Source organism: Ptychodera flava, chromosome 6, assembly GCF_041260155.1.
Source record: "Ptychodera flava strain L36383 chromosome 6, AS_Pfla_20210202, whole genome shotgun sequence".
In the NCBI taxonomy this organism is placed as follows: domain Eukaryota; kingdom Metazoa; phylum Hemichordata; class Enteropneusta; family Ptychoderidae; genus Ptychodera; species Ptychodera flava.
This window is the reverse complement of record NC_091933.1, coordinates 26927768-26939728: the sequence shown is the minus strand read 5'-3', so window position 1 is coordinate 26939728 and position 11961 is coordinate 26927768. Positions and strand designations below refer to the sequence as shown.

At 41.0% G+C, this 11961-nt stretch overlaps 1 protein-coding gene across 3 annotated transcripts in view; it reads left to right on the top strand.

The window, feature by feature from the left end:
* The first annotated feature begins 7468 nt into the window (after positions 1-7468).
* LOC139135351 (uncharacterized) overlaps positions 7469-11961 on the top strand; it is a 121101-nt gene continuing 116608 nt past the window's right edge. For all 3 annotated transcript variants that reach the window (XM_070702702.1, XM_070702700.1, XM_070702701.1), the window contains exon 1: positions 7469-8204. In XM_070702702.1, the coding sequence (XP_070558803.1) occupies positions 7525-8204 (680 nt within the window). In that variant the 5' untranslated portion in view covers positions 7469-7524. The remainder of the gene's footprint in view (positions 8205-11961) is intronic.

Below are 11961 nucleotides of genomic sequence, written 5' to 3'. Positions count from 1 at the left end.
AAACTGCTGACAACATTTATATAATAACCACTACAGAATATTAATGTGTGCGGCAAAAAACGTAGTGTAGCACATCAGCGCAGAACTGCGAAATACGTTTTTTTTTCTGGGTGTACATCCCTATACGACTATATGATAGTTTTGGAGGACTTGAAAATTTTGATCATATAGAGGGGGACTTTGAATTTTTAGGGTATTGAGGGGGGTCTGAAAAATATAAATTTTAATCGAAATTCCTCCAGCCCCCCCCCCCCCACCATTACTCGTGAACGCAGCCAAGCTTTAAGTGTAAATATGCAACTTTTAACGGTGTTTCTGTTATAAGTCTGGTTCCTCAGGGTCTTACCTCCTAATTCTTTTAAATACTATGTTGTGTATCCGACTTAGGTGCGTGTGTCAACGAAACCCAGATGCATAAAATTAGTAGCTTTTGTTGACAGCTGTATTAATGGGCGGATATTAAATCATTTCCCAACATTATGTTATTGCATGTCAACCAACTGAACATTTGAATATTTCTATATAATTTTTGAAGCAGACCAAGTGCAGGGAACAATTATTCTGAATAGGCTATAAAGGGAAACAGTCGTCGGAACTGCGCCTGTGTGACTTTCTTGTTTAAAAACAATGTATTTCGTGCACGATATGCACCTCATCATCATAGCTGCAACATTTAAATTATACCATGTAGATTATGACAGACATGTTTTAACTTACATCAATCACTGTCGTGCCTTAGGTACAGTGACACTGTTTACATTGGTCGTGTCGGTCCCATACGACCTTTGAGCGCAATTCCGACGACAATATCCCTTTAACAGAAAAATCGACAAATAGTTTGTAGTGAGTTAGGTTTTTTCACTCGCCGGAGGATAAATGAATCCACAATGTGTCATTCAAAATCACATCTTGCCTATCACGATCCACGTTAACTGATGTAATAACTAATTTTGTTTTATGTGTTGTGGCGTACTTTGTGAGGTTAGACAAACACATTGTAGTGAAAGAGTTTTGTTGTCGAGTGATGTTTCTGCCTATATCAATCAAAATCCCGTATTGCGTGATCTTGAAGATATAATACGGTACTATTCACCAACTGTTTCAGGATAGGTCAGTATTACCGCATATGTAATTTATTTATCCAAATTTACTGCTTTTAATATTTACAACAACATTAAACTTGAAAGGCATGTGTGCCCTCTCTCCTCCCTTCTCTCTCTCTCTCTCTCTCTCTCTCTCGCTCTCTCTCTCTCTCTGCCCCCTCCCCACTGGAAATGAAACATATGACACAACAAACTAGCATGTGTTTGAATAAACGCTACCAGTATATAAATTACACATCCGACAAGATGTTCGGAAGCAGTCGCAAACTGGTTTCGATATATTAAGAACGGAATTACCAATGAACCAATAGAATAAAGACGACGCAACGAAATGAAAAAGTCCTATAACAACAAAGCAATTGTTCGGTGCCAGTAGCCGACATCCAGCGGTGACTATCTCCTAATTCAGTAACTTTTAACCGTTACAGCACTTATCATTCCTTCTAACACTTTATACTTACCTGCAAACATGCATGTCGAAGTAGACACTGGTGCTACAGTTTCCAGAGTCGAATTTTCGAGCCAATTTCTCAAAATATAGGACGACGAGATTAACGACAGGTACCGTTGCATAACCGTCATAAAGGGGCGTTACTCTATAATAGACATCACATGGCATCAGTGTTCTGCAAAAAAAATCGACACTTTCTCTCGTGAGTTGCAGAATAATAATGGCAAGTATGGCGTGTAGTAGAATAGGCATGGCTCCATCCTTTCAAAATAATGACGTTATACTCTATTGTCTGTTTCTCTTCGATGTATTTTTTTTTGTAATTGAATTTTTTCAATCATTGAATACAGCCGTCTTCTTTCGCTAAATTAGCGTAAGCTTGACAGAAAAGCGCAAATTATATTACTCGGGGAAGGGTTTACTTGCTCCGCCCCACTCCTTAAATCACTTACGGCAAAACTCTTAAAAATCCTCATTCTGACCGACCCGGCCATTCCAGACCCTTTAGTTGCCGCTACTAGTATAATGGGTTAAAGTCTTTGTGGTTGCATCTTGTCAAGTCGTTTCATTCCTTGTGCTCCCAATGGAAGACATGTCTTTTTGTTCTTTCCTTGTACAAGAAATATATTAGGCAAAGTTTAAAGTAGCATTAATATCATAGGATGTACGCTGAAATATGGCTGTCAGTGTTAAGTTTCATACAAAAGTAAATGTTCTATTCATGCCCATTTTACTTCAATTCTTAAGATAATCCCCACCATTTAGCACCCCCTCTCTCTGCCCTTAAGTTCTACTTGTATAACGGCTTTCATTGCCGTATGGACGCGCTTTTCAAGCTGCACTTATTATTTGAATTTTTGTGTTTCTTACGTCGAAAGGTCGGTAGGCAATTGGCATATGATCGCTGACACAGAATGTATTAGTGAAAAGGTAATTTAATGATGCATGTATCTTAGGTAAAATGAAAATGCACAAAAGGCGCTACTTTGCTTAGGTTTTAACCTGTCTGTTCACCCCCAATTCCCTGTGAACAGGTGCACAATCACCATTGATAACAATAGGTTGGGCTAAACTAGGGTGGAAAAAGGGTTAATGTAAATCTGTTTGGTATAAGAAAGCTAAACTTGACGAATGATATCAGGGACACTTGTGGCAAACATTCCTGCTTAACGGTGTTTGCTTATTGGTCGTAACGTCTTTCCTGGCAAGGGTTCAACACGGGTTCCAGTATTACTCAAAAACAAGCCACCATTTGAATAGCTATGTTGTTAGCAACTAACAACACTTGAGAATCCCAGGTCTCTCCTGTAAAAAGAAAGGCGTCTGTACAATCTTTGCAAAGGTTATAAGTCATGCCAAACTTTTGAGAGATTGAAATATTGGTATGAATTTTCTAAAACAAAGCCTTGAATGCTTTCTTTATACTACAATAGCGTGGAGTGGTAGTGTGACTGTATTTAACTGTCGCTTTTTGTTCTGGGTTAAAATCGGGTCCTGACATCGACACGTTCTGTCAAACTGCACCAATGCTTTGTACACATACTCATGTAGAACACTAGAATGTCAAAATTACGCGTATGCAGAAGGCTTAGGGTAGGTCTCATATACAATGAGACCAAATAATAATTCACATGTAGTGTCAAAGCCCCGTTCATTACTATTTTCGTGTGTAATATACCACAATTACATGCTGTCCACTTGACACGTTTAATCGGAAATGATAGAAGTGCGACTTCGCGCTTTTAAGATTATAAATGGTGACTCACGTTATTTGTAGCGTTAGTTGACACTTTTCTACTTATGTGTCAGAATATTGTGCACTTCGGGCAACACTTGATCAGACAGAATAAAACGTGTAGCCGAATACATCACGATTTACCAGCTCTAGCGTAAGGTCACTCACTAACGGACTCATGGTCCGTGTTTTGCACTGTCATGCTGACCTTTAAGGACTGGTCGGTAGATTATTTAGTTGCTCGACCAAATGAGTGAAATTAATGTATTTGAGAATGCAGAGTTGAGTGACTGCCAAGAACGGAAGCCTACTGTACTAGAAACGAAGATCGGTGGGGGATGAACATGTGAATTGTGCTACAGACATTCATGTATACATGATCTACTTGTCATATGCACGAGAGTTATTCCATTTGACTATACCTGCTAGGGCAGGTTCGATTTACACAGTACAGGCCCGCAGAGCTACCGGCAGCATGTTGAACCAAGAGACTGTTATGGTTATTTGCTAAACTATAAGCTTATTGACTGAAAGGTGTTGACACTGTGCCGCAGAGTCAGATCCAGATTGAACTTAATTATTATGGTGCTGCAGTCTTCATAAATTGACAATATCGTCAGTGCTATTCAACCTCAAATATGCAGTTAAGTTTAAAATCAAACCAATTTTGGCTGTATTAGGGTTGGACAGGGTTGCTGGGCAGCCAATCATACAATTCGTATCTTTGAAGATTACGCGGCAGAGACTGCATTTTGAAATTTGTCTGTCAATTTCGGCATTTAAAGCACGGTTTATCCACTTGACAATAGATGAATAAAGCAATTCACCTGATAACGGGTGAATGAAAGCTATCGCCTCATTTTGACCGACAGACGTATTGGAGACGCTATTTGAACAATTCCGGTTGAATTGCCGAAGTCGTTGCGAAAAGCTTAAAGGGAGGGGGGTCGCCGGAACTCTGCTCAAAGGTTGCCACAGACCCTTACGACCGATGTAAGCGAAGTATCTAGGGTACGTTGGCGATTTGTGAAAGCTAAAACATTTTTGTTAAAGGGACAAAGTCGGCCATTTTTCATGAATTTGGTTTGATACAAGATACTACTTATATTGTTTGACATGTTGAAAGATAATGAATGAATGGTGACCATGTATGTATTCGACCCCGGTTTTAGACAAATGAAACCATGGCAAAAATGAATTAATAGTCATGACCATTAATTCATTTTCGCGACGGTTTCATTTATCGTGTCTGAAATCGGGGTCGAATATATGAATGGTCACCCATTCATTCAGTATCTTTCAACATGTCAAACAATATCTCGTATCAAAAATGGCCGACTTTGTCCCTTTAACAATGGATATCGTAAACTTTAAAATGGTGCAGCTATTTTTACGTGATGAATCTAGATACCATGCATGAAATACATTGTTTGTAAACAAAAAAGTGCTCATCCGCAGTCCGACGATCCCCTCCCTTTAAAGGGTGCCTATACTAGTAATACTACCTGGCGTGATAGACAGACAATATGTCGTGGGGAGCTCGAGTGTTTCCTGATGTGGAAAGATCGGAACTGATGGTGGTGTGTTGTTGTTGTTGTTGTTGTTGTTGTTGTTGTTGTTATGCAGTTGAAACAGTTCCAAATTACGTTGGTGTAGCTCTTCGGATAGGCGGCAGAGGAAATGGTTGACTGCGACCACTTTGGTAGCAGACAGGGTGGAGCAGTGAACTGAGGAGAATAAAATCAATTTATGCCGCTAATTAAATTAAGTATCTGCCCACGGGTGAGATGTTTTCCAGTTTCGTCGCTGGTGAATGTGATGAGCTGTTAACAGTTTCGTTCCGATAGGTGCTTATCCATTTACCCCAGTCAAGTCCAGCGATGGCAAAATTTAGCCAGGCCGAGAAACACCGCAGCTCTCTCTAGAGCGTTCTCGTCCTAAACTTCGATTAATTTATAAGCGAAAACAGTGCAGTGAGGGAAGGGATACTAACACAATATGCCGGCCCAAAGTTTTGAAAGTAAGAGCAAAGGGGAGTTGACAATGTGAAGGAATGTGTTTCCGACTAATAAATCGCACCACCATAAAACACTACAAGGAAAAGTGAGAACACTATATAAGTGATTTATGTATCAGACAAACACTCGATGGTGACTTATGCGACGAGAATGATGACTGTACTTTTCATTCATTGGGCTGCTTTATTTAAACCATAATAAAAATGTGTACTTCAATTCTTTGACCTCCGTCGATATCACTACCACAATCAGCTTGTACAGAGCTGTTCAGGCCAACCTTACTGGACGGTGACGATTTCTTCCGCGTGAGTTTCAGAACTGTTTATACTGTTAAAGGCAGCTGGGGTGGGGATGGGTGGAAAGGTGGGGGATTGTCAATTGTTCCGAAGAATAAAACCTTCACTGCCGTCTCTGCGTTTATCTACGGCGGCGAAGCTATATTCTTTAATATTTTGTAAAAGTAAATACACTATGGACGAACCTTCCCAAATATTATAATCTTACTAACGACTTCAGCAGTGGAAAATTTCAGACTTTGAGATCCGATGTTCGATAAAACATATTACATGCTGGGCAGACTAGTCTTCGTTGACATATCTGTGACACTGTCAATGTTTTGTAGATGGTCATTTTATTTGTAGGTTTCAAGTGTCCCACATATCATCTTTGAGATTGTTTTGGAGAATTTGCCTGGCCCTTGCGGCTCTGCTACGTGCTCGGCGAACCAGCAAACATCTTTCGAGGTGAAAGAAAACACACACATATCTGTTTACACTTTCAATCGAACACATTGTGTATAACAGCGGGCTGCAAATTCATATCGGTGAGAGATATCTCTGATCTCCACTCAAGTGAGCACAGAATACATACTCCGATGTTAGCGGGTGAAACGGGTCATTTACCGGAGGCCATATCAATATTTGTTTTTTGAATATCGAGACCGCTTAGTAAACGTTAAACAAGGGGTTCTGTATCCTCGGCGAGAGGTACTCATGTCTGATTATTTTTCTAAATTCGATCTTGACCGTGCCGCGTCTTCAAATTGGATTAGAGTGTTACACAGCCCGCATTTTACCTATCAGACCGGGGGGGGGGGGGGGAGAGGGAGGCTGAACAAGTTCAGGAAACATTATCAATGATTATACGCAATACTTTTGAAGTACCAACAAAGCTTATTGAAAGTAAGAATCTTTCATGCCAGCAACAGCATTAGCAGTTAGACAAAACTACGTGTATTACCCCCTAAAGACTAGACGTGTAAACAAAAATACGACACGGGCGGAATGAAACGAAGTGTCTTTCAGAGAAACATTAATGGAAACTGTGAATGCCAGACGTTATAACATGTTGTAAGTATGCCGAAGCGAGTTAATTTTTTAGATAAAATTCGGCTCTTCAGAAGCATGTCACAACATTGAAGGTTAATCTTGTGATTTTAAACATTTTAATAATGCCGCTCTCTATCGAAGGGGGTAGTCCATTTGGGGACGGACCTCTCTATCGAAGGGGGTAGTCCATTTGGGGGACGGACCTAAATATCATCAAAGGTTGTGAAATGTGAAAATAATTCTGGAGTATACCTCGTAAAAACATTCTTTTGTTGTGGTATTCAGGATATGTCACTAAATTGAAAGTGACAAAAAGTGGAATCATCGGAAAATACACATTCTCCTCTAAATCGATCGAGTTAAGGAGATCACTCTCGCACAGAATGGCTGGTTCGTTCCACTGTGTTAGTGTGGTCCTACAAGCGATCATTATGCTGTTACGTAGCTGACTTTACTTCATAATACTCATAACAAATCAAAAGACGGGTTCACGACCCCAAGATAAACGAGTACACATCCAGCAGGTGTGATCTGGATACACAAATTAAAGCTGTTCTTATCCGTTGAAATGACGACATCCAGGGGGGAGGCGGTCGATATCAGTGGGAGATGTATACCTGTGATTATCGCTCAAATCAAATAAACTACCAAAAAGTAGACATTCCGATAAGCTTTCTTTGTGCAATGCAAACAGAAGTAAAAGGTACGTGTCCTTTGGTGGCTTGTGATTCGCAGACGAGTAATAAAGGTATGTGTGACTGTGAGTGATATGTGGCTCTATATATATGTAATCAGGCGAAGTGCAAACTAAACATACCTTACACTAGTGAACACTCAAGCGCCACTCGCCGGGAAGACTTTCTTCGAGGAGGAGTGTCCCGGCCTAACCATGGCGGGAAAGTATATTTTCTCGAGCACAGATCAGTTTGAGCTGGAAACCGACACCAGCTACGGTAGTGGGAAAAGGGAAGGATGCTTCGTCAGCAGGGGCAAGGCAGTGAGTATCTGTGCCGTGTTCTGCATCATTCTCGCAGGGGCCGTACTGATAACTTACTTCGTGCCGAAATGCGAGGTTACTGACGGAGACCTTCCAACAACCATGCCCGATCCTATGCCGATCCCGGAGGAACTCGAGGACGAAAAGAGGGACCCGTTTGAAGGTCGCCTGCCGGACTCCCTAGTGCCATCATTGTATAAGGTTAAGATTCAGCCTTTCCTGGACGACGAAGATGGTCCGAAAAAGTTTTCCTTTGACGGGTCGGTGGAGATCATATTCAGTGCGGTGAAAGCGACGAGCGTCATCACGTTACACGCACATCCAACCGTGCAAATAGACTCCTCGTTTGTCAGCGTAAAGACTGCAGGCTCTTCGCCACAAACGGTGGTGATCGACCGGACTGAACGCGACGACGAATACGAGTTCTTCAAAATATTCCTCTCTGGGAATGGCTTGTCGCAAGGTCAAGAGTATTCAGTCAAGATCGATTCGTTCACGGGAACGCTACACCACTCTGACTTTCAAGGGCTGTATCTTAGCAACTACACGGAGGGTGAAGACATGGAACTGAGGTGAGTGTCTCAATGACTTTGACGGGTTAACTGGTAACCTTCGCGCAATTCTTTAAAAACACTATCCCTCAGTAACTTTATTTTCCGAAGCAATTCCAAGGAACTTTCCGACTTTTACAATGACTATAAGAATGCATGAGCAACTCAAATGCCCAAATGGTGAAACCAATTTGGTTTAGGAGCATACATATTACTTGCTGCAGTACCGTCCGACCCAAATACCCAGGCAAAAACCTCGAGCTACTGTACTGCAGCAAACATATTACGAGATACCGATAAGCCCGTATTTCACAAAACGAACAAATAACCGAAATTTTCCGCGATGATCCCGAAGAGACCCCAATATATACCCGAGTCTTACATGTAAATCTCTCTGCGCATCAAACAGCCATGGCGCTGCAATGTAGAACCATAGACAGTAGAGGAGGAACTGCCAATAGAACTGCCAGAAGAAGAAGAACTCGATCGGGCGACACATACTCCTTTTCTGTCCATAGTCCCTCCACACTGCGATCTCTCCTATCTTGGGGGAGCCACAACGCCGTCGATTCTAAGCCGGCACTTCGTGTACACTTCGGGTGATGTCTTGTTAAACCTCTGCGGAGCAAAATGCCACGCCAAAAATACCACTCGTGCAAAATTACATGCTTCATCGATTAAGGTTTGGCTCCGTGAGAAGTCTGCCGGCGGTTTCGCTGGAGGAAAATATCAAATGTCAAGATGAAATCACGAAGCTGGGCCGAAATTTTGCTCGGCGTACCAACGTAATGTGAACCACATGAGAAACTACGATTAATTTATTGTGAAACTATCTTTCAGAGTTCAAGGTCTTTACTCGAAATTTAGGAAAGTAGCTTTCATTGAAGCTTGAGTGATATTTCTCTTGTTGACTGTATTTCCTAATATACATCGAAAAGGGTTGGAAACTGCGCTTCTCTGTCCGTTGTTATTGGCTTTGTTAAACGTTGGTTTTATACATTCGCCAATCACATGGTCTTTTAAGGCGCAAGTACGAGAAATGGACAAACTCGTAAAACTACAGATTGAAGTAATCGTGTATCTAAATGTCATAAAAAGCAGGGTAAATATTTAACACCATAAAGTGAACATATAATCGTAACCCTTTCCATCATGGGGTCAAAGACAAGGAGGTGAATTCACTGGTTGTCAGTCTACTTGATTGTACTTCATGTCGGTTGTCGCAATTAACCGACTTTCAAAGATTCCAAAACAACATTCGGAACAAAACCGGCGAATCGAGATGTGTTCACGCGATGATCACACCGACCTCCCGTGAAACAGATGAATAATTCAGTTTATCATGATAAAGAACATGATTTATAGCAGAGCTGACATGGCGGGCACAAGATAGTGATCTCGCATTATCGAACGGTGACGGGAGATGTAAAGAAAGGATGCCAAGATGATAGCGAGAAGGACGCTGTAAAGGTAGCGTATAGCGCTGAGCTGAGTGAAAGATCTCACTGGAACTTCTCTACCATCGAAGTCATTGTATTTGTACGCGTTGCACTTTTATGATTCATGCCGTTGTCTAGTCAGTTTAGCAAAATTCATGGATGATGATAGAGTTGCCAAATTCGCGTAGGGGTCAATCAGAGCAGCTCATCGAATCTTTGCTTTCATATACAGCACAAGGCACTGTGATGATTGCACAGTGGGCGGGGCTTCAAATGCAAAGAGGTCGAGATTGGGAGATAACTTCTGAAACACCTCCCCCACCTCCCCGCCCCAATTATTACGGGTTTTATGTTGCATGTTTCTTAAATACAGGGGTCGCTATTTAGAAAGCAACTGTAAATTTCTCAGTCGTTAACATATTTCTGAATACCACTAAATTTTCGATGAAGTCACAAAGCCATGAAAGCGGTGTTTATTTGTTCTGCACTATAACATGATATTCTTCATTTTGACTCATCGGTTGTACGGGAATTTCTGAGTTATTGATTCTGACGTATCGTGCATCAGTTTGGAATCAGATTCAAAGGAATCGGATTCTGAGAGACCCAGTATCACGCGTTGAAGGCGTGGGAGCGCTGTTTGGCGCCACAGTGTTATGAAACACCGAACCTTGTGTAAGCTGGGAAATATACGATCTAATATATATCATGGTACCCATCTGATTGTCATTCATCCGTGGGTGATGCTTAAATTTGTCGATTGATTGTGGGGGAAACATTTGTATCATTTACTGTATAACAGTGAACAGTTAGCATAACACGGTACTCAAGATGTTTCGAAACTCTCCTAAAGATATTACAGTTATATTGTCTTTTGAAAATTGAATACAGCCATACCAGTCGAAGTAATCCAGTTAACATTGATATTATTTCCCCGCAGACCGCATCATTTTGCATGAATTTATGAGGAGACTGATGCTAGTTTATTTAGAAAAAAGTGATAAGGCTCGTAATTATTTTTGAAATGCCTGACAACGAACGGTATGCCGGGACATTACTTGCACAGGGAACGGATTCATACTTGTATTCGAAAAATTCTAGATTCGACTGTTTCTTTTGTGGCTCGACCGCGATTTTGTGCATTTTAAATAGTTGTTACCATACACAGTTTTCTATTAGTGAGAGTTGAGAACACTTTTTTACCATGCATGTGTACCGCTTTGTCTGTCGTTTCGTCTTCTTGAAAAGACAAGTCGTGGTGTGGTGACAACTCCATCAAAATGGTAAGCTGCGAAAGTACGGGGGCCCTAGAAATCGCCAGCAGAAAGAAAAAAACTCGCTGAACGGGTTCCCATTTGAATTTCAGACCTAAGGGAACTCGCGTTGACATGTTGAGTTTTTCCTACTGGCAGATCAGAGCTGCACAGATTGTAAAAGTGGGTAACAGTGACTAAGACATCAAAAACACGTCGTAAAAAACAAGAAAAGTACTGTAGAATATCCTAGCAACAAACGGATGGCCACAAGCAAATGCTGCTGGTCATGTTAGAACAGGACCCAATTATCAGTTTGTTTTAAGTGATAGTGATTTGTGGGCTTTGTAGCTGCACTACGATCGATGTGGGTAGGGATATACGAGCCAAATTTAAACTGAAAATCTGGTATGTAGGGCGAGTTGAACAAGGATAAGTGAAGTGTGTTCGATACACTTTTCCCACTTCAACTGGACTATGACAAACAAACAAATCATTGTAAGATTAGTCTCCCTGCAAACGTTTGGGCAAAATGGATGTAAATTACAGTCCCCTGCAGTCAAAGATTATCATGCAAATTTCAATGATTGGCAATGATTCAGTTTTTGTGTGAAATCTGACCGGTACCGTTCGTTGTACCCATCTGACCTGCTTGTCGTTGTAAATCCTATGTGTAGTAAATCGTCTAGATTATTAAGTTTAGTTGTATGTGCCCTGAAAGTGAAAGACTTAAAATTGTGCTTAAACTTTCCTCAGCGAAACGTTCAACCATTCTCTTACGAAATCAAGAATCATGGGTCACCATGCAAAATTTGGTATCAGAGAAACATATTCCCCAACATTTACCGAAAATTTGAAAGTCAAAATGGCCGCCCTCCCTGTGTTAATTCTATGAATATTTCGATTGGAAAAACCAAGGCGGTAATTTTTTTTCTAGCTTAAAGAGCTTTAAATTGAGTACTCACAAGCGTTTGACCATAAAGGTATTATAAAACTCTGAGAGGCCGAATAAATGTTTGCAAAGTGCATTCTATCTTAAAATTCCAAAACTTTACATACATCTCCCCCAGGTAACTGAAAATCCTT